The sequence below is a fragment of the Ptychodera flava genome, chromosome 16 (assembly GCF_041260155.1).
Source record: "Ptychodera flava strain L36383 chromosome 16, AS_Pfla_20210202, whole genome shotgun sequence".
NCBI classification, from domain to species: Eukaryota; Metazoa; Hemichordata; class Enteropneusta; family Ptychoderidae; genus Ptychodera; species Ptychodera flava.
In genome coordinates, this window is record NC_091943.1 from 26,172,605 (window position 1) to 26,196,153 (window position 23,549).

General features: G+C 37.9%; 1 protein-coding gene across 1 annotated transcript; it reads left to right on the plus strand.

Annotated features, from left to right (window-relative positions):
• The first annotated feature begins 391 nt into the window (after positions 1–391).
• On the plus strand, positions 392–11,620 carry LOC139114429 (aminopeptidase B-like). Its single transcript, XM_070676160.1, has 12 exons — positions 392–619; positions 2,200–2,415; positions 3,136–3,245; positions 4,537–4,719; positions 5,565–5,777; positions 6,233–6,415; positions 6,862–7,041; positions 7,406–7,482; positions 8,354–8,489; positions 8,920–9,078; positions 9,461–9,545; positions 10,406–11,620. Exons 1-12 carry the CDS (start codon positions 442–444, stop codon positions 10,552–10,554), a joined length of 1,869 nt encoding a protein of 622 aa, XP_070532261.1. The 5' UTR covers positions 392–441; the 3' UTR covers positions 10,555–11,620.
• The last annotated feature ends 11,929 nt before the right edge of the window (positions 11,621–23,549 follow it).

The window sequence follows — 23,549 nt, forward strand, 5'->3', positions numbered from 1 at the left end:
CATCAGCAGTTTCTCGTGTATTATATTTATACCATATGATGGGCTTTCCCGGTAAGGGAAACGTAACCACAGGCGCTCGCGGCTTAATGTTATAAGTCTGTAGAAACAATGCTAATGGTTTCGAATAATGTAGATTCAGTAAACGTGCAAGTTTATACAAACTGTGAACGTCTGTTAACGATGTGAAATGAAGTAATGGAAGGGTCAAGCACGCCCATGGTGTGCCGAGTATATCTCTCTGTTCTGTATGTAGAGTAATGCTCCGCTCGCTCACTAGGAATGCATTCTTAGCAACGAGCCGTACGCTGTTGCGGTGTGATGGGCTTCACCAGTATGCGACCCCGCCCACTTGATGCTTTGTAGTGCGTGACCTCCGACCTTTCTCCTCAGTCACCTGATCGTGACCAACTTGAGCTTCAGTGACACACACGAGTTTCGATAATGGCTGCCAACAACACTGCGCTGCACTCCGACAGTGTTGTGGACGTCGCTACTGCATCGAACTACAAAGATTTTACAGTCACACATTTCCACCTCGAGCTCGACGTCAGTTTCGATTCCAAGTCTATAAACGCTAAGGCAACTCTCGACATCGTCATTTCTAAAGATTGCAATGAAGGTAAGACGGCGCTGCACTTCTACAGTGCAGAGTCGATCGCATCATTCAGTGATATAGACTAATTATATATCATCGTCACTTTTAACAAAATTGAGTATTTAAGGAATTTTTATACTACAGAAGTTACAATTTGCAGTATTTGTACATGTTGCCTTAAAACATGGACAACGAGAAGCTTTTAAAGATTTTTTCATGCTTGTAACAAATAAATATCGTACTAGCTGCAATAATTGTAGCCCTTGGTTGGTGGGGATTGGGCTTCTGTCGTGCGGCTCGCGCCTTGCCCCAACCAGGGGCAAGGCGCGAGCCGCACGACAGAAGCCCAATCCCCACCAACCAAGGGCTACAATTATTGCAGCTAGTATCGTACAAGAAAAAAACGTTTATAGAGTCGACCTACCGAAACTTTGACATATGGCTGGTCAGTTTCAACAACACAGAACACAGCAAATTTTGTTCAATATCACTCTTTTTTGCAAACATTCATTCAATTTCATTAGTCATCAATCTGACCAGCCACTTATACACATTTCCTTTAATTTTCGATTTCATATTTTTTTGAATTGCCATTTTGTAGTGAAACTATGCATTCATCGTTCAATAGACACTTGGCAAACTATACCATTGTTCATTCTGAAAGTTCTACGCCTCCGTAATTACTGAACTTCAGTTCCTTTTCAAGAGCTTCAAATTATTCTCTATAATCCCAATGATAACATTCTGCCCAAAACTATGAATTCGTCAAACAACTAGATACATATGAGTGGACTCAGCCCCACGATTACGTGCTAAAAATTATTTTTCCACTCTTGTTTTCCCAAACTTGTCTTTTTCTTTTTTGCGTGTGTGTTTTTAAGTTTTTTTCCACTTATGTTATACGTTATGTTATACGGAATAATGCATAAATTAATTAATTTTCGGATTTGAAACTAGTAGGTCTTGGAAAATTACAAAGTGTTGATCAGTACTAGAATCATGTATCTCCTCACCTGATTAACCATAATTTAATCTATAAGATATTCTAATTACATAATGTAACAGACATTCTGGATTACCATGATTACAGTCCAGGACCTGAGTAATATATCTATACGTATCCATCTGTGTGTGTATACCCTGTTAATATGCAACCTATGATATCTTTGATGTATTCAAAATTTAGGTCAGTCTGTCAATAACAGACAGTAATTTCTCATGAGGCCTGGGCATTTTATGTCATTTTTCAAATTTAAAGATAAGTTGCAAAAGTTTTACCCATACATACACACTGTCATTGAAAAAATTTTTGAAGTAAGTTTGCTCTGAATTTGTTGCAAATTGTTTAAAGCTCTGCAAATTTTTAAAGTATATTTTAGGTCTGCTTGTGACCAAAACTGAAGGTTGTTTACATATATTGTTTGAGGCCAGGTACTTCACATATTTTAGAGCAAAGTTCATTTCATTTAAATTTGAAGTGCGGAAAAATTTAACTACTATTAATCATGGTGATTACAAAAAAAAGCTGCCGTACCATTGATGTTCTTGAAAGCTCTGTTGCAGCTATACACATTTTGATGTTGTCATAATTTTGAAAATTGCAGTCAATCTAGATACACACACTTTGAAAATACGCCAGATCACCCAAAAACCAAGCGGGAAGAGTTTGGAGTTTGAAATCAAGCCCTTCGCCAAGTATGGATCCATCTTGAACATTCCCTTGAAATGCAAAGCGGGAGAGACATTCCAACTGGAAATCCAGTATACAGTTACCCATGATGCACCTGGTATTGACTGGCTTGCACCTGCACAAACAGTTGGTAAGTAGAAATTTCACCTTGTTCATAAAATTCATCCTCAAACATTTTTATTTGTGTTTTTCTCCACCAAAGTGTGAATAGAGTTGGACTAATGAGAGTTTTCATAATATCTTTCTGAATTATTTATGCTTTTTCTTTATTTTTCTCTCAAATAGTATACAAAGATTAAAGTTGCACTTAAAGCCTCAAAATAATTTTAATGTACTATTCAGGACTTTTATTCTGACTGTGAATAAAATTCCTTATCCTACTCCAAACGTTATTTTGAAGTGCCTTGTGTTCAGCTTTTCAATAAAGACTGTATGTTATGGTTAGGTATGGCATGTCCAATTTAATTGTCGACAACTGAATTTTAGTCAAGGCTAGAATTCATTTGTGAACTATGATGTTGCCTATAGTACTAGAGCAATTGATTCATTATATTTTCAAGGTTATTGTTCATTATTGTTAATACTTTAAGAAAGAAAATAAGGAGTTTTATGTATTTGTTTCATAGAACAATAATAATGAAAATATTATCAAATGTTATGATTATTGGCCCTTTAACTTTTGACATCCCACGGGTAAATTTGAGGAGTACTTTCAAAGAACATCTTTTTGTCAAAAAGGATGACTATGTGATATTTTTCTTACAAAATGTGACCCAATCTTATTTTACAAGAGGAAAAATATTTGAAGCCAAAAATAGTGTCATAAAAATGTTTCTGATTTCTCTTTCAGGTAAAAAGCTGCCGTATATGTACACTCAAGGCCAGGCAGTGTTGAACCGTTCTTTCTTTCCCTGCATTGACACACCAGCAGTCAAATCTACATATTCAGCTACTGTAAAGGTGAGAATTGGAAAACCCCATACTCACTGAATGTTTTCAGGTAGCGACATACCTTATAAACACTTTGAGAGTTTTGGATTTCCTTTATGTGCCTTTGTTTTTTTGTTATGCACTTTTGAAGGTGTTAGACTAAGGTGCTTTTCAAGGAATTGTCGCACCGTATGACTCGGAGAGAAAACCGCAGACACGCATTTGAAGGGTATTGTTAAGGCTTGTCAATGCATAAATTTTAAGGGGAAATCTTGCAGCGTGTTCGCTAAAGGAAGGAAAAACCAATTTTTGGAAGGTTCAGCAAAACGCTTACGCGACTATTATGCAAGTAATGACTGTGTACTGTACACGGTCGGATCTCCCAATATCACGGCTTTCAGAAAATATATACTTTATTGGGGGTTGGGACTTCTACAACTGAGAAAAAAATAAAAATCTGAAAGTGTCTATATGGTATGTTGCTCCCTTAAAGTTGTTGTGAGTTTCAGAGTTATAAAGAGTATATGTAAGTCAAATAAATCATTTTTGTTTTCTTCAGGGCCATGTTTTTATATTTATTTACATTTTGTTTTGCCCTCTACTTATTGATATATAGCTGCTTCTATCAAATAAAACCGTATTTGTAGCTGTGTTGTGCATAGACAAGTAGTGTACTGTTCCCTGTTGTCATAGCACACAATAGCATTATTTGGCAATTTGACAAGGGACTTTGCTCAAAGTAATTTGAATGTAATCATGCATAAACATTTGGGATATTTTCGGTTTCATTTTGGCTCTTCTTGTTTTACCAGACCATTTGAATTGAAAAACTGTACTGGTTGATTCACTCAGGCAATTCAGACATTTTTGAATTTTTTTCCTAAAAACGAAAAAAAGGTCTGTGAATATTTTATCAACAAGTTGCCAGTGCTTAAAATATCTGAGACTGTTTGTTTTATTACCCCTTCAAAAATTTACGAGCACGATTCCCAGAATTACCCATCTGTCATATTTCTTCATCTTTTCCAATATGAAATGTTGGTCTGTACTGTACTTGCCCTAAATGCATGTGTATGGAATGGCTACCCGCAAGACATACCACTCGGAGATTTCCCACTCACCAATTTGGCCTCAGGTTTGACCTGTTCACCCCAACTTTCGTGCAAATGCCATTAGTAACAATCGGTTTGGGATAAACCATTGTGATGAAAGGAGGGATAGGGTTAGAGTAGGTGTCCTGAGGGCGAAAGTCCAAGGTGTAAATCAAACATCCTTGAACCCATCAACATCAGATTTGGTGACAGTAAGCATTGTTTTCCAGGTGCCTGATGGGTTCACAGCTGTGATGAGTGCCGATGAATGGGAGAAGGGAGACCAACCAAACGTTTTCAAGTTCAACATGACCATACCCATACCAGCGTACCTGGTTGCCATGGCAGTGGGTGATCTTGTGTCCGCTGAGATCGGACCGAGAAGCCGAGTTTGGACAGAGCCTGCTCTGCTGGTAATGTCAAAGTTGATGTTTTCATTATTCGTTGTTATCGTACGATAAAATCACTTACTGTATTTGGAGACGGCAGTGTATAACTTTATGATTGTATAAGCTCCTTTGAGAATATTTGCACCACCAAACAAAAAATTTGAATCTTTGGCTCAGTTTTCCAAATGAAAACTTCAAACCATTCTGTTTTAATCTAGAATGAAAATCAGGGGTGACCAAGCAAGGTTTTGGATTCGAGAAACAAATTACCCAAAACTTACTGAAATTTGAAATTCACAATGGCCACTCTACAGAGGGAAATAAAATTGTCTACTGTCAGACAAACCAAGATGGTAAAAAAATCAGCAATTCCACACGCTTCAAAATGAGTCGGCAAAAAGTAGAAAAGTAGTGTAAACATTTTAGTATGCAGAAGACTGTCTCAGAGATGTATTCCACTTCACACAAGCCTTTGATACTTAAAGGTATACAGTCACCTGTAATCTAAATATGCCCATATATGGTCAAAGGGGCGTTCCTTGGTGTTCAAAATATCCATGTGAGGGTGCTGTTTTTAAAAAACGGCCACCCGCTTAAAATCTGTGATTGGTTAGATTTTCTCTTTCCATGGTAACTGTGGCAAAATTGGAACAGGTGACAGTATACCTTTAATAGGTCTTCCATTTCTTTCAAGTAGCAAACATCAGACAATAATCATTTGCTGACACAGTATTCTATGGGAGATTTAAATAATCATTGATTTTTTAAAATCATTTTTATTGTCAATTTTTTGGAAAAAAATTAATGAGGGAAATAAAAGGGAAAAACAATCTTGTTTCATTTTCATTCCTTTTGTTTTACCACAAAAGGAAGCTGCCAGGGCCGAATTTGATGAAGTCGTTGAAGAGTACATCAAGACGGCAGAAAAGCTGTTCGGTCCATATGTGTGGGGCCGATACGACATACTGGTTCTGCCACCCTGCTTCCCCTATGGTGGAATGGAGAATCCCTGCTTGACCTTTGTGACCCCAACCCTGATAGTGGGAGACAAGTCCCTGACAACAGTCGTGATGCATGAGTTGGTGAGTGAGATAGTATCTGGCTGCGACGATTACAAGCCATGAAATTTATAGTGATGACGTGCATTGACGCAGCATTGCAGTTCATTTTTCTGGTAAACATTTATACACGCTCAGCAGACAACACAATTTTTCCCATGTCAAACGAAAGAAAGATACTTGTTATCATTGTCACTATTACACTCATTGTTCTCTTTTTATAAATTGCAGCCCATATTACCAAAAAAATTTTACTTATGACATAGTGACACTGAGGTGTCAGTTGATAAACTGTTTGTTTGTTTGTCTTTTCTCTAGCTATTGAAATACTGACTGTCTGATCTTCAACAGCCAATGACACTCTACCTTAAAAAAAACACAAAAATCTTTCATTCTGATGTAAAGTGCATGGACATATAATAATATCATTTTGTACGCATATCACGGCAATAGAGAATTAAATCTTCATTTTCTTTTAGGCTCACAGCTGGTTTGGTAATTTGGTGACCAACGCCACCTGGAGTGATTTCTGGCTGAACGAGGGTTTCACCATGTACGCCCAGCGCCGCATCTGCATGGAGGTGAACGGTGAGGCGTACACCTGCCTTGAGGCAGCGACGAGACGTGCTTCATTCAGAAGACACCTTGATTCAAGTGGAGAGGTACATTTACATTTACATGTTCAAAGTGGTTCAGTGGCTATTCAGATACCTAGAGAAATTACTACCAGTATTTGATTACTGAGAGAACACGCAAAATTGTCGCTTCAACACGTGTGCTTTAATGATCTCTTGAATTCAAGATTTATTTTTTTTAAAAGAATTTACAGACACAATTTTTTAGCATTTTATTTCACATCATATATACAATGAAACTAACATAAAAATATATATTATATTTGCTTAATATTAAACCAGACATTTTAAAATTTAATCATCATAAAGTCTTATCTTAATTTTTCGTAGGGAAATTTCAGTGAAATGTGCATTCTTTTGTCAGCAGAGAAATAACAACCTTTGTTTTAATAATTCATATTTTAAATGTCCATATTTACTGCTCAGATTAGTGACAGTACATTACAATTGATTTTTCTTCATAATTCGTGCAGGACCACCCACTGAACAAGTTGAGAGTTGCCATTGACCCTGGCGTTGACCCCGACGACACGTACAATGAGACTCCTTACGAGAAGGGGTACTGTTTCTGTAGCTACCTCAAGAACGAAGTGGGCACCTTTGAAGACTTTGACCGCTTCCTGAGAGCCTATGTTGACAAGTTCAAGTATAAGGTGTGTCATCTAGCATTCATACAACCCATCATGCTAACTTTCGGAAGCATGTCGGGAAAATAACTTACTATGCTTTTGAATCTGTTTTTCTCTCCATTTAATGATAATAGCTTTGTGAACTCACGCATGGTAATGCATGTATGACTTCAATAATAGTAGTTGATAATTTTTTCCAAAGTGGTAAAGATCCATAGAGTATTGTACTCTGAAAAATCAAAATAAAATTGTGAAAAATGCCCAGGTACTCCAATATGCTTCTGATGTATGCCTGCATGTTCTGTATTTTTCTGTGAAACTAGCAAGTGTTTGACCTATCAGTAAAAGTAAATTTTTGTCTTTCTGTTTCCATAATTCTTTTAAACAGAGTATTGTTTCTGAAGATTTCTTTGACTTTTTCTTGGAATATTTCCCAGACTTGAAGGCAAAAGACCTGGCTAACAGGTAATTTTAATGTTATGCTATATTTTCAGGTGAGACTTGTATGAGCATGCTTGTTTGTACGGCAATGGTCAGAGATTGGCCAAAGAGTAAAAGCCCCAGTGTATGTGACTTTTCACAATATATTCATGATTTTGCTTCCAACGTATATTGTGTCATGTTCTTGTACTGATAGAGAGAATGTGTGCTTGCTTGGCACAACACATATAAAAGTAATGTATAGCTAAGTTTGAAAATAAGATCCATGGGTGCACCCTAGTAAATATACAGCTTCGTATGAAGTCTGGACATAAGGGATGGACCATATGATATCCTGGGGGTCTGGAAGATTTTCAAAAAAAGATTCCCAGTAAATGTGAATGGAAAAAGCATCAGTCAGAGATGTCTTGACAAAACAAAGGTGGGAGAGTGGGAAAAAATGTACAATGGATCAGGGAAAAATTATTATACCTCATCAGTCTTCCCAACCCCCAACCCCCCACCTAGGATATCAATGGTCCACCCCTAACATGCCTACACTGTGAAATAACACAAGATCCAATTCACAAACTGACCTGTCTGTTTTCTCTGACCAACACTGTGGTAAAGTTTATTCGTTTAGACTCAATACTGGGGCACTGGTAGTTTAGATTTGCCCAATGTTTTTCTGCAATTCCAAGGTCTATGTTGTGAGAAGTCAACACTGGCACAGCCTGTGTTTTTCAATAATTGTAATCAGGAGCCAATGAGATTAAAATTGAAAGAAAAAAAAATTAAGGATGATATACTGGGCCTCTGGTGAAGTGCTGTACATGCTCAAAGCAATTCCTTCAAAGTACATGCATTTTCTGTCTGAGACATCAATCTGATATTCTGAACTTTGACCATACTGCAGGGATGGTTTTGAGTTTCACAAACAGTGGCTGCACACAGCCGGATGGCCTCCCTATGTTCCCGATTTGTCAGCGGCAGATTCTCTGATCAAACCAGCAGAGAGACTGGCAGCAGTGTGGGCCGGGGAAAATGTTGAGGTGAGCCAATCAGAAGCAGGGTCAAGAAGAAAGAAATAATGCTTTTGATTTTCTGTACTTCAATGCCTCATACATTTGCCATCAGCCACACTTGAATATCAACAAAACAGTATGTTTGACTTTCAGCAACTTTCAGCAAATAGTTAACTAAGTTTGTAATTTTTCAAGGATGGCAGAAGGTAGGGCCTTTGCAAGTTTGAAAATATTCATGTTTGTGTTAGGATTGTATACAACACCTTTCTACAATTGTATGTGGGTGGTATACAAAATAATTCTACAGATAGTTTCATATTGGAAAGAATTTTTAATATTATTATTCCCATAAAACGCCATGAATTCAAATTTAATGTGTTCATAGCAATTCATAAAAATTAGTAATCATTTCACGATTAGACGTAAATGCATATCATTGTTTTTAATTTAACAATAGGGCAAGGAGGACATTTCCAGGGATGTCTCTGATTGGCCAACGTACCAGGTGTTACATTTCCTTGATGCACTATTGGCGAAGTCCAAGCTACCAGATGGTACCATAGAGAAAGTCATCGAGGCATATCCACACATTGTGAATGACTCTAACAACACAGAGGTACATGTATATATATATATATATATATATATATATATATATATATATATATATATATATATATATATATATATATATATATATATATATATATATATATATATATATATGTTGATGTATGATTTCAGGTTCAAAGGTCACTTTTTACGAGATACTACCGTGTCACTGATTGGCGCTGCAGTGTAAGGTGATGGTTGAGCTACCTTAGTCTTGATTTGTACCCACCTCTAGAGGGGATTATTGCTCTAATTTATTTCAAAACTTATTTTGATTGATTTATTTATTTATTCACATATATTCATTTATGAATTTAATTTTTTACACATCTATTTGTTCATTTCAAAAATAATTTTTGACATTATGATTTTGATTGTTTCACCAGTTCTGGTTCAGATGGTCTCTGATAGTACTGGAAAATGATTACCAAGAACACTTTGACAAAGTCAGAGCATTTTTAGGAAGTCAAGGTAGGAAATCTTATTCTTTCCTCCCCAAATTAGAAATGATACCGGTCTTCCCCAGACATTCAAGGATAACACCTCCATTTAAACTGGTATTTCTGAAATGTCTGATCTCAGTCGTTTGCAGAAGTGTCACTTGATAGAACAAAGTAGAAGACTGAGCAGTTTGCCATTTCTTTAGGAAAGATTTGGCGTGACTTTTGAATACAGTAATTGTGGCAAGTTCAGTTGGTCTGTGTTGCATAACCCATCTGCCTCTTGACGTCAAGGCTTTGGTTTACCTTTGCCCCTTTTTCATAAATAAGGTCAGAGTATAACCAGGGAACAAAATTAGTCACAAGCTGTCTCAGTAGTGTATTGTTCATAACAACAGGTAGGTAAATTACACACAGTAACAATACAGCATTGTAAGTTGCCTGTTTTAGACACGCAGGAATTTCAGTGAATAACTTAATATTGCCAGCGCTACACTTTTTAAGTAGAACACCCCTAAAAATTGAAAGACTTAAAGTTTTGCTCAAACTGTCTTCAATGAAGCTTTTAGCCACTCTTTTTACAAAACAAGAATTAAAATCAAAGGTCAAACAAATATTGGTGCTTATAAACAAATTACCTAACATTTACCGGTATTTCGAAATTCAAAATGGCTGCCATCTCTGTGTTAAATCTACGGGGGAAAATTGAATTTCTGATTTTAATGAAACTGAGATGGTGAAAACTTTTCCTACCTCAAATTCTTCAACATGAGCCCTCAAAAGCAGTGGAGCAGGAGAGAATTGTAAAAGTTTGAGAGTCTGAATATCTGCCCCCAAGACATATTAGCTCGAGCTTAATATATGAAATTATGCGATTTGTCATCACCACAGGGAAACAGAAGATCACACTTCCTGTCTATCAAGCAATGAAGAGCGGTTCAGAAGCTGCCCAGCAGTTAGCCCTGGATGTCTACGCCACAACAAAAGAACAGCTCCACGTCACTGTACGAAACTACGTCAAGAAAATTCTCTTTCCGTAAAAAGCCTCTAATTTCACATGACAAGCAATCTGAAAAGGTGAATTTGTTTTCTGCTCCGTAAAGAGTTCTCACTGATTAAAGAATTTTATCAGCTTAGGAAATCTGTGTTGGCTGTCAAGGCTGAATATTTATAAGTTATAGATGACAAATATATTTTGAAGAATTTTACCCAGAGGATTTTGTATATATTATTGCAAATGAACACATATGTGTGCTTTGATTTACGAGTTTAGATTTACTGATTGGAGTAATTTCCTGTGTATCCACAGCTCAGTGTAAAAAATGCATCCTCCCTTTAACATTCAAGTTTTGAGAAATATTTCATTCAGATTTACGGTGACAATCAGCAACTGAAAACACATGAAGTTAAAAATACATTCAAGAAGAAATTTACATCTCAAGAAGCCTTCAGAATCAGTCCAATTGCCTATGCACACACCATCTCAAAATGCATGTATGAATTATGTCTTCCGTACCTGATTTTCAAAATATAGTTTCATTATATTAAAATATATCAGTCATGCAAATGCAATGATTTTTTATCGAGTAACACATGGAATATTTTGTGTGTCTTGCCATACCTTAGTGTTATATTGTAGGTACTGAGTGTAGAGATAGAATATACAATCCAGACTGATACAATCTTAAAATTTGTGCCTATTAGTTCCTTCAATTTATTAGAATAAGTCCTTTTCAAGAAACATGAAGTTAATAACGTCTTCAGTTTGAAATAATTTATAAATCAGCATTCAATAAGGTAGACCTATATTCTGTCATCACACTTGAACACAATCTATTTTTAACCAGAGTTCAGTCAATAATTGTCAATTACAGTCTTCAATATATGTTGTGCCAACAGATGATGTTAGAAGACATTGCTTTGTTGTGTTGTGTTAGTAAGCTTTGTCTTCAAAATGTTTGATGAAAGATTATAATGTAAAAGATTATTTGCAGAAGTCGGTGGTATCCAGCGGTACATTGAAGCAGAAAGAATGACCTAGATGTGATTTCATCATTCATGAGATGTGAATAAAGCCTGAAATAAAAATTATTATCCATAAAATAAGCATCTTGCATAAAGGAGAGATTGGTGTGAACTTTACTGTTGGTTCCCAATATTTGGAAACTTTTTGAATTCTGTGACCTGAAACATGCAATTTTATTGACTTTTGGTTATGTTTGATAGATTTTGTCATATTTTATGAAAATTCCTTGCACAAGAAAATAGCGACCCTCCCCAAATACTCGCACAGAATTTAGTGACCCTCCCCTAAACAGCTGCATGAAAAATAGTGACCCTCCCCCAATTGCACCACCAGGCCCTTAAGAACACACACAATAAATCCATCTTGGTAATGACATTTGCTATCCAGGTTCAACTGTCCATTGGTAGCAGGCATCATTTAGTTCATATGGCGATCAATTAGTGATTAAATTAGGTTTCAGTGCATGGTATACTGGTGTTATCACCAGTGTTGACAAAACAACACAAAAGGTAGCAAACGTCTAACTTGCAACCTTACGAATTAAGTGCATGCACACCGCAACGAAAGTTTATAAAAACAAAAGCCAACGGTAATTTGTTTGCTTGAGGGCGCTTTTTATAGCCATGTGGTTGTGTAACTCAAGGATGTAGCTACCTCCATGGTCAACTTTATCTTTCTTGCCTAGGAATAGGCACAGCGATACACCACTGGGACTGAGAGCGATTCTATACTCGTAATTTAGATGTGATTTCGTGAAAACACGATGTTGTGATGTTTTTGACGAGCCATCGTTCGTGTTCTGACGTCAGTGTTTCAACGTTTGCAGTGATAAACAATGCAGAGTACCATTGCTCTCTAAGAGAGACGGTCGGCACCAGCTAAACGACACGTCGTCTCATACCCAACGTATGTCGTCAGCGATTGCGACTCCATGAAAAGAATAGCTGAAGATATCCATTATCTGTCGTTGTCCTTCAGTGCACAGGGCAGACTAGATAATTTGCCAGGCCCCTCGCGGTTTGTAGTACTAAGTCCGAGTCAAAGACGACTTGCAGAATAGCTTGGAGTGAACTCGGGGTGAATTCGAGATAAGACGTGTAGTTTCAATGGTTCGGGGCTGTGAACAAGCATCTTGCTTTTATCGCATCGTGTTTTCATCATCTGCTACAGAGTAGCGATGCACTGAAGAGCGAGATAAACCAGTCTCGAAGTAGATATGGTATGTCTTTCAGCGCGCAAGCGCAAAGCTCGTTTGTGGAGAGCCGTGGTACATTTGCACGTGATCTCTGTCGACAAGAACTTTAGGTTATATTCATAAACTTTAAAATCAAACAGATCGTTCAATCCTATTCCATTTGATAGAATTTCAGACACCACCTTGAAAAAGACATAAGTATAGAATTTTCGGGGAAAAACTCCAAGTTTTCTTTTACAGATTTTTCTGGAAAATATTTCAATTAAAATAAAATTACTATGTGGACACTTTCTTCTTCACAATGGAAGTCAACTGAGATGATCGTCCAGATCCATGCTGGGCTCATGAAGAGCTTGTATTTCTAGTATAAAGATGGCAAATTTACATAGTTTTTTCAGCAAATGTGGAGTAACCGAGTCATTTTTAAATCTTGCTTAACTAATTTGCATGTCCATGACGTCACACAGTCTATGGCATGCATGTGTCTGTGCGTCTGTAGTAGGTAATGAGATAAAATCACACACAAAAATCTTCACGGAAATTACCTGGTCGCCCAAGCGACTATCGCTTTGCAATTTCGATCCCTCGGTAGAGAATGAAACCACAAGTTATTTGAAGATCAAACAACAACCGCGTGATTGCATTGTCGCCGCGTCTACATTTCAATGGATGAAAATCGTCCATTATTTCTATGAGTGACAATCCGTTCACCGACGCAATAGCTTCTTCTCTTGACGAAGTACAGGCATGTATGTTCTAGCAAATATTTACGCCAGTTGATGAGAATATGTCGGTTCGCTTTTGTCTCCCTCTCTATAAGTTTCCCAGATCCGAAACTGACGGATTAAAGAAAACGATTTTATAATGAAATCGAACTAGATAATGTTGTGGATTTAATGTTGTGGATTAACATGCAAATCCGTCGAAATCACACGCATAACAAATTGATCATGGTGAACAGACACGGACAGCAATCTGCTACACTGATTATAGAACTGTGTCAACGAGACGAAAACTCTTCAAGAAACACTTAAGCTGCTGTTTGACTAGCCGCTCTCCATCGAGCGTCTACCTGAAAGTACGCTTTAATTATCACAACGCATGATGATCTTCGACAGGCAAGCGTGGGTGTGAGTTTGCCTGGTTGAAATGACCTCAACCATCCTTGCGGTTTTTGAAAGCAAGAGGCACGTAAAACTGCATTGAAACCAGATTTCCCTTGAATATTTTGCAAAATAGTATTAAGATTAATAAAACCTTTGGGTCTTTCATTCAGTAGTTCGCGTTGCCATTGTTGATTGGTATATACGTACTTCCAATAATTCATTTGTATCTTAAACTAGTCTAGAAAGAAATACATGTGCTTTCAAAAGCATGGCTCCAGTGAGGGTCGAAAGCCTGTCTGGTTTGTTTGTTTGTTTTTTAATTGCGGAATATATTATCAAGAAAAGTAAAGTGCAACCCATGTACAAATTTGCGCCATTTTACAGGAACTATGCTTACGTGCGAAAAGATCTTTAGGTTTTCCTGATTTGAAGTTTGTATATTGATCGACCGGCAGGACAATTATTTCTCTTTTTCAACCTCACTGAAGCTGCCACTTTCAAAGTTGCGCACGGAAAGAGTTTATGTTGAATTGACAGACAATGGAGTGGAGTAATTCTGCTGACTGAATAGATAGGCATTTACAACCACACATGAAAACCTGTGGCAGGACATGGTATATCACGATTGAGTAATTATTCATATATTGCAAAGAATAAAGGGTCACCTGGTCGTACAGATTGAATCACTCGGGTACAACAGACTGACGATCAAATATTCAATGAATGATGGAACGAAGAATAAATTATGGAGCAAAAATAATCGCTCTGACGTCAAAATATGGCGATTTGTCACCTACAACTCCCTTTGTCTGTATTTATCATGTGTTAAAAATGCACAGTAAGACGTTCACGGCTGACATACATGCAATTTTGCAATGTTTGTAGTGTCATATATACGCAGCTGTTAAAAAAGGCAAATGAAAGATAATGTTCCCGCGTTACAATATTCTTTTTCGGTTTCCCTACAGCTTTCAAATGCTTTCCTCACGAACTTAAAACATGCCAAATATATGCATGTTTTACCGTTGTTTGCGAGAGTTGAATCCGACCGTTTTCTATGTGTCTGTAAAGATGTTCCGTTAGAGAGAGAGAGAGAGAGAGAGAGAGAGAGAGAGAGAGAGAGAGAGAGAGAGAGACAGACAGACAGACAGACAGACAGACAGACAGACAGACAGACAGACAGACAGACAGACAGACAGGGAAAGACACACAGAAACTGAGACTGACAAAGAGGCATACTACAGACAGAGACACTGACGGAGACGTAAAGACACAGAGTCAGACATAGGCAGAGACAGAGGCAGACAGACATGGAAAGCTCTATTGAACTGTATACCTTATTTGTAATCGAAATTATGTGAAAGTTTGACCTTTACGTTTGGAATGAACAGTCGATGCACACAAATAGCAACATATTTAGAGGCAACACGTAAATTAATAGATGTAGAAAATTCAGAAACGTTGGTGAATGGCTGCAAATTTTGTCGAATCCCTTGGCAGTTGTGTGCATTTTGCTCCAATTATCGATTCTTTAAGGGGTAGACGGATGTCTATGTATAGCGTTGGAGCATTAAACGGGGACCTACTTCGCAAACCCAGACGATTAAATCAAACTTTAATGGCCTCTTTCCTTTTTCCATTTCTCAAATACCAAAACAAATGAATACAGACCCTCGTGGCTATGTTCACATTTATTGTAAATCACCGCTCAAACCGTTTCAGGGCGTGCGTAACCTCCATAATTTTCTTCAGTGATGGAAAAGAGTCCATTGATAGAAATTCGATCACTGTAACTATTGTCGCTGGAACGCTTTTAGGGACTTTTGCAAATGCCAATTATCAATTGTTGGTAACCGCATACATGTTAGCATAGAAAAGGTCTTCCTGTTGAAATGATCGTTTCGTATTACGTACCTATAAATGATGAGATGAACGATTTGGTATCTAGTTCCTGAAAAACAGCAGTGTCTTAAATGCTACGAGTTCGTGAGTGAAAACGCGCTGATTATGTTTTTGATATTTTAGTTTCGCGTTGCGAAAGAAAACATAAGTATGCGTATGTCAGTATACTTTCGTACATGTGAATATCTGTATGTGTCTGTCTGTCTGTCTGTCTGTCTGTCTGTCTGTCTGCATGGCCTGTATGTATGTCTGTCTGTCTGTCTGTCTGTCTGTCTGTATGTATGTATGTATGTATGTATGTATGTATGTATGTATGTATGTATGTATGTATGTATGTATGTATGTATGTATGTATGTATGTATGTATGTATGTATGTATGTATGTATGTATGTATGTGTATGCATCAAGACAGGTACGGTGGATACCAGTTGTATGATCCGACAAGTAAAAGAAAGAAATTACTCAACATCACGACACTCACTTGCTTTCTTTGAGAACGTTGAGTATATTCATTATTATATTAACGTCCAATTAAAATAAACATCATCAAACAAGAGCGTAGTGAGAACATGAAAACGCAATCACCTGAGGATCCACTTGTGTAAATACATCAGTGCTCAGATTACAAATATGTAAATCACCAGTTACTCGCTTGCTGCTAATTCGCTTCTTCAACCACTTACCATTTTGCGAAGTGTACGCAAAAAATGTGCTTCCGTGAATCGTGCAGATGTCAGGTAGAACGTTAACATATTCAACTAGTAACCTGATCACCCACCCTCGCCGCTGTACCTAATCAAATAACCTAAGTCTATCCATGATTTTCACCAGGAAACGAAGAATTTAAGCTTTCTCTTTTTTTTTCCTTTTTTCTTGTTTTTTCTTTGCTTGCGTCATTATGACCGATCAGTCTCGGCTTTGGTCTTTGGTGTATTTCTTCCGACTCATATGGGGCAGCAGATTTATCAAAACAAGTCCCTATTAAAGAATATTTGTGAGGGTAATTGGGTCTCCGAACTGAATGCTACACGTGATCAGCTGCTCCTGCATCTGCGCAGAGCTCTGAAAAGCTGCCATGCCTTCCAGCAGTGGATGATGGAATGTCTTTCTCAAACTTTCGAAAATTAAAGTCAACGGCTGCATTGTGGATGATCTTGCCTGTCGTCATGATTAGGACTATGCCATTTGATACTTACACAGTCCTGTGCGGGCCTGGTTACCATGGAAACCGATTGCAAAAACTGCGATGTTATCAACGTATAACGGTCTTCCACTTCCAATATTTCCCTTGACATCGTGCCCATCTTGCAAATACGAGTCTCCTTGTCTATGATGATGGTTTCAAGGTTCGAAAACAAGTATTGGGCCCTTACCAGTTATTTAATTCTCTGCGAAAAACCCGAGCCTGTAAAGCCATTTAAATATAACATTTTCATAAAGCCAAGACATTTGTGAATGCTGTGAATTGCTATTTGTAACAATCTGAGACTCTAAGATTTCGGAGATAAGTGGGTAAGATATACTGTCCGTACAGTCAAAGCTCAGTGGTCTGGTGATGTGTATCGAACAGTTACTGTAGTGTTTGAACTGCATGGCATGATGAAAGTCATTATCATGAATGTCGTTCAGAATTTACCTTTTTTGAGAGGTGAGTGAATACTTGACTCGAATCGTATTCAATATGGCAGCATGGAAAAGATTCTCTCATTCAGCTGCTAGTTGCGTATACCCCTAATTCCCCCCTATGAATATGTATGCCGTCCATGAGTGATGATATTACATCACAATTTCACAGTGGCCTGAAATTTGCCCTTCTAAGTGTACATGCATTTTGAAGTAGGCCTAATCATTTCGCGTAATGGGCAATTACAATACTAATGTCCTATTTTCGATTTGTCTCGCATCAGTGTACCGGACTTTGTGTAACGAAAAGCAACGAAACATCTCGCTCCTTGTAATGACGAGATTACACGAGAGCAAAATACGTGACAAAATAGCCAGCCAAGATTTGAGAATATTTTGTGACGGAAAAAAAATAATCACGAACGAACAATGAACATTTGAAATTAATGTCAATTATCATGCACGTTAAAAAATTCGTGATTAGGAATTTGAAGATTGGATTAAAAACTGTATTGAGCATATTTCCCCTTGTGGGTCCATAAATCTTTCACCGAATCTTATCTGATTTCCTGTTGTCTTCATATGGAAAAGTTGAGATGATCAATCTATTTTGGAAAAAAATGAACTAAACATCCTCGAGATTAAAGTGGTCAAGATATAGCTGACTCTCATTTAAGTTCTGCTCAATCATGTTAATGATGTTGTCGTGACTTGGGTCGTGACCTTCCAATGCATTTTGATAATGCGAGCGGCACGACAGTTTGCGGCCTCGTCATCATATTAGTCAAATCCTTCCGCGATTTGTACCCGACAAGTTTTCATAATCTCTCCATGCCTGCGATACCCTGTACGACAGCTGCAGGTCACAGAGCGTATAGTATGGCGGTTGGAAATCTTGATAAATTTCAAACAGAGCTGACGCTTCAACTCAACCTACAAAGTGTAAACGAGCGGCCTTCACGATCAAGCTCGAGTGATGCAAAATATAGAATACTTGCTCGTTTGTCAATTTGTGTAGATCATGTGAGATATATAGCAAACCAGTCCTATAGTTGCAAAGTGTTGTTACCATGATTAACACATAAATAATTCATGTTGCCACCATCGATCCTCTACAAATATATCAGTCTTGTCATTTCTGTATTGAGAAAACCTCTTAAATCATAGGGCATATAGCTCTGATGTCGTGTAAGGGTCTGTCACAGTACATTATTTTATGCATGTCATACATACATACATCCATACATCCATACATACATACATACATACATACATACATACATACATACATACATACATACATACATACATACATACATACATACATGCATACATACATACATACATACATACATACATACATACATGCATGCATGCATGCATACATACATACATACATACATACATACATACATACATACATACATACATACATACATACATACATACATACATACATACATACATACATACATACATACATACATACATACATACATACATACATACATACATACATACATACATACATACATACATACATACATACATACATACATACATACATACATACATACATACATACATACATACATATTTGAAATACTAAAATACACAAATACGACTAAAATGATTCTTTGACCTTATCCTGGTCACCTATCCAAGTTTTAAAGGCGTTTATTGTACAGAAAAGCATTTTCTCACTTTTACCCGCAGGATTTCAAAACTCTGAGAGCAAACACGAGAGATGTTGAAGTCATGAAGGCCACTGTGATATAGATAGTCACATGTATAGAAACATGCGGAATACATCATCAGCTTCGATTCGAAAACTCATCACCGTTCTTTCCAATAAGCTGACGACAATATCAAGGGAGAATCGAATGTGTATTGACCGTCGCGTAACACTCGGCAGACTTATTTAAACGAGGAAGCCTTGTACTACAGGCAAACAAATTTCGCAATAATTGGCCACAAGTCATGCGTCATAAAAATCAATACTGGTTTAACTTGTTCGAGAACGTCGGGTTTATTTTTTCTTTTCGATTCGAAAGAACGTCAGTGTACCGTCTTGAGTTCACATATATATTTGTACAGCGAGTGAAAACTGGCTAAAACGCTCCATGATCCATTGCTGACGACATCGCCTGAGAAATATTCAAGCGATACAACGTCTGTGTCGGGAATTCAGAACATCGTCATCCCTGTAGCTGGAATTAAGTCGTTAAAGTTACAATTCGCATAAATCGATAAAGCCTTCAGCATCTCAGATAGACCTAGAATTAAGCTGAATTGAGTAATGAAAATATAACGTTGCTCAGGTTTTACCCGTCCTGGTGAAAAGGGAGAACTGACCGGTTAAAAATCAGCCGGAGACACTGAACGTTTAGATCACTTTCCGGAAATTTCGGCTCTGGCTTTTGCGTGTCGTCACTATGATTGTTAACGATAACTTGTCAGTACTTCAAATTTGACACAACCTCATATAACTTTAAGTTACTGCTTTGGCAACTTCATCAAACTTTTTAAAAACATTGTTTCAGCTCAAATCCATGCCGGAGATTGCTTTTTGAGATCGCTGCAGCCACTGTAAACTACCGTCAAATATGCACCCCTTTCTACCGAACTTTCACAACAATAGGCTATTGTAAACGGATAACTATTAAAAACCGAGAACAAGTCCGAAGACGAGCCGACAGTTAAACCATGTCTTCAGATTAGGGTTTTCGACGTTTCGCGACGGCAGAGCTCGCCAGCGAGGGGAACAAGCACGGAGTACATGCCCCTCTCCATTCTGTAATTTGTACTCCGGGGCAGTGATGCTGTTTTGAAAAATAATCAGAGCTCACGGGCATTCTCAGAATGATGCGTTTTTGTCATGTTCTTTGGTGCAATTAGCAATAACATCTTCCTTGCGGAGTGTATTTACGTGTCCGCCAATTTCTCGCGCCGTGTCATAGTTCTGGCAAGCGCCACAAGCAAGTTAATGAGAATACAGATGAACATTGGTCGATATCTGGCGTTTTTCAACGTCTGTTTCAGCATTTAAGTTGTATATCTTAACAGCCTGGCAACAGAAGTTGCGTGACCGATGGTTATGTTCACACCGTAAAACAAGCAGTTGATACATGAATGATTCCGTGATAACGCTGGCAAAGCGCAGTCAGCGACGACAAGATAGAGGCGGCAAGCAGATAACACTTTCATGGCGTATGCATTATCTATGTAGTGATGATGATGACACACGGCGGCTAGTTATTGTCTGGAGGCCCAACCACGCGAACTGCTTCCCGTACATCTACACGTCAACCTCTGTCTTTTCAATTAGGGATGGACCATTAGAGTTTGGAAGGGGGTGGTCAAAAACAGAAAAAAAAAATTCAAAGCAAAATGTTGGGGGGAAAATATTCAGACTAGTTTTAAACATAACAAATAAAATCAGAACGCAAAAAATGATATCCGACAGTTTACTGAGAAAAGAAATTAGCACATCATGACTCATTTGGAATATTTTTTTCAAAAATTTACGATTGTAAAAAAAATATTCACAATCTGATTGTGACCATCCTCACCTCCCAAGATCTAATGGTCCGTCCCTTAGTCCCCCCCCATTCAAGTCCCTAATAACGATACATAAAATATTCAGTCATCTGTTCTGTTGAAGCCTTTCAGCGTCAAGCCTCAAGATTCACATTAATACTTTATCTTTGCTAAATGTAAACGCTTTTTGTCTACGTGTGTCGCCAATAACACCCTTGCCATTCTCGGAATGTATGGGTTTTGCGAAAAATGGGTGACAAATGGTGGAAACTCTCCTTTGAAGCATAAATCGCCTCGTCCGGTTAGTGTACTAATTCAAGAGAGCGATTTGCACTATTCATTACCGACCGAGGGAGCCTCTAGGGTTAGATATACTAGTGTCAGAATGTTCTGGGAGAAAGTCCTTTTAGCTCGTACCCAATGATGATCCTTCTCTGATCTCCACTCTTGCTGAAAGACTAAATGATAAACGAGAGAAGTGATATTTTGTGCACACGTAGCGTCCATCGTTTTCATACTCAAGGGTTTACAGTCGTCATTTGCAGATACATTGAACACATTGACTTTACTTTTTTTCATTTGAGAACTTTGAAATGGTTAAAATTATAGGTATCTGTCTGCTATACCAGGCGCACAATTAAGTGATGCGTTTTGGAGTCACCATCACATCTATCCATCAACTTACCATACCACTGGTTCCCATCCAACCGTCCAGTCGTCCATCCTTCCTCCGTCCGACCACAAATCAATCTACCGCCAAGTGCTCATCCATCCATCCATCCTCCCAGATGTCACCCACACTGGCGTTTAGATAGATAATCTGTGATTAATCATGATTGCCAGATTACGAGTAAGGCGCTGTAAATAAAATTATTTGTTTGCGTCCGCATGCTGGTAGATTTTCAGAGAAAATTAAGAAAACAACACAATGTTAACACTATTTCAAACAAAATATTATTTTTCCAAAAGAAACCAACTAAAAATTGAGCCCTTAGCTGGCTGGTAGGTTTTTTTCAAACATTCAAGGACGGCAAACAAAGAATTTTCTTTAAATGGCCTAAGGGGCAGAATTTTCACCTTCTGGTCGATCACAACCTGTTTGCCTGTAAAACCGAAGATCGCTGAAGTCTTCGAATCCGTGAACATAAATTGGGCCGAGTCATTCTTCCGCTGAATGGTAAACGTCATAAACTTCAGTGTGGCATTGGACTTGAAGTGTGTGAGACAAAGGAGTCTTTGCCTCAAAAAATATGGCAACGCAGGCAGCCGATTGCGTTTCCCTGGGAGTGCAGTCGATCACTGCATACAGCGCGTTGACGTTGTTCCGATGATCAGATTACGCTGGTGCTGCGAAAGGATGACTGTAATATAAAACATTTATGGTCTAATTTGTGACAGGCTATTTCAAATATACCGACTTGCCTCTTGATTGACACGGAAATCAATATTTCATGGTGACATCACCGTTCCTCTCCGTCGGTTGATCGTTTTTCCTCATTCATTTTAACGTCACAATATCAAATTTTGAATCGCCCACGATAATTTGACAAAATTGCAATTTGAAGAGAGTATTTTCGCTGTCGCTGTATATTTGCAACGAACCTGTAAGCTTTGATAGCATCTTCAACATATGATGTGACCTGCAACGAGCAAAATAAAATAGCGCGTACTTAGTCGTTGATACATCATCATTTTCTCGATACTTTCACGCTCTCGAGAAGGTTCTTACATAATTTGTCGCAAGCATTCGAGTTATTTATCAAGAATTAAGCAAAAGTAGATTACTCCGTCCAATTAGATTTATTCTGTCGACGAAAACATCAGACTTTTTCGACGTTCAGGAAATTGGCGGAGAAGAGGAATTTGCGTGTACGTAACTTAAAGGTATACAGTCACCTGTAATCAAAATATGCCCATATATGGTCAAAGGGCGTTTCTTGTATTCACAATGCCCATGTGAGGGCGCTGTGTTTTAAAAAGCGGCCACCCGCTTAAACTCTGTGATTGGTTAGATTTTCTCTTTTACATGGTAACTATGGCAAAATTGGAACAGGTGACAGTATAACTTAAAGGAAGGGTGACTGGGTGTCGTCGCAACTGCGCGTGTGCGACTTTCTTGTTTACAAACAATGTATTCCATGCAAGATATCTAGATGCATCACTTCAACATAGCTGCAACATATAAATTTGACGATATTCATTGTTTCATCAACGTACCCTAGATAGAGTGTTTACATCGGTCGTAGGGGTCCCTGACAACCCTTGAGCAGAGTTCTGACGCCCATCTCCCTTTATGTATAAGTAATTTAAGTAAGTAAGTAAGTAACTTATTTGCATATTTTACGATTTTGTACAACTTGAAATAGCATATAAATGTTTCATAAGCCTATAGGACTGGAATTGGCGTATGAGTGTAACTTTGTCAGTTTTTAAAGTTATTTCAAAACCCAGGATAAACAAAATAATCAAATAGCAATAACGTACTGTTCAGCAATGCATTCCTGTTACCCACAATGCAATGGTCGGAGAAGATTATCACAAATAAAAATTGAATTTGAGGCGCCTTGACTCCACCACGGATGGTATTTTGTTTTCGTGCGACACCTCATTAAACCGCCATTTTTGACATAGTTGACGACTCC

What these genes read in the sequence shown, in the direction of transcription:
- LOC139114429 (XM_070676160.1), top strand. Translation starts at nt 442, where the DNA reads ATGGCTGCCAACAACACTGCGCTGCACTCCGACAGTGTTGTGGACGTC. An exon ending in GGGCCGGGGAAAATGTTGAG is followed by an intron (nt 8,490 to 8,919) that starts GTGAGCCAATCA and finishes ATTTAACAATAG; the next exon opens with GGCAAGGAGGACATTTCCAG. An exon ending in ATGACTCTAACAACACAGAG is followed by an intron (nt 9,079 to 9,460) that starts GTACATGTATAT and finishes TTGTTTCACCAG; the next exon opens with TTCTGGTTCAGATGGTCTCT.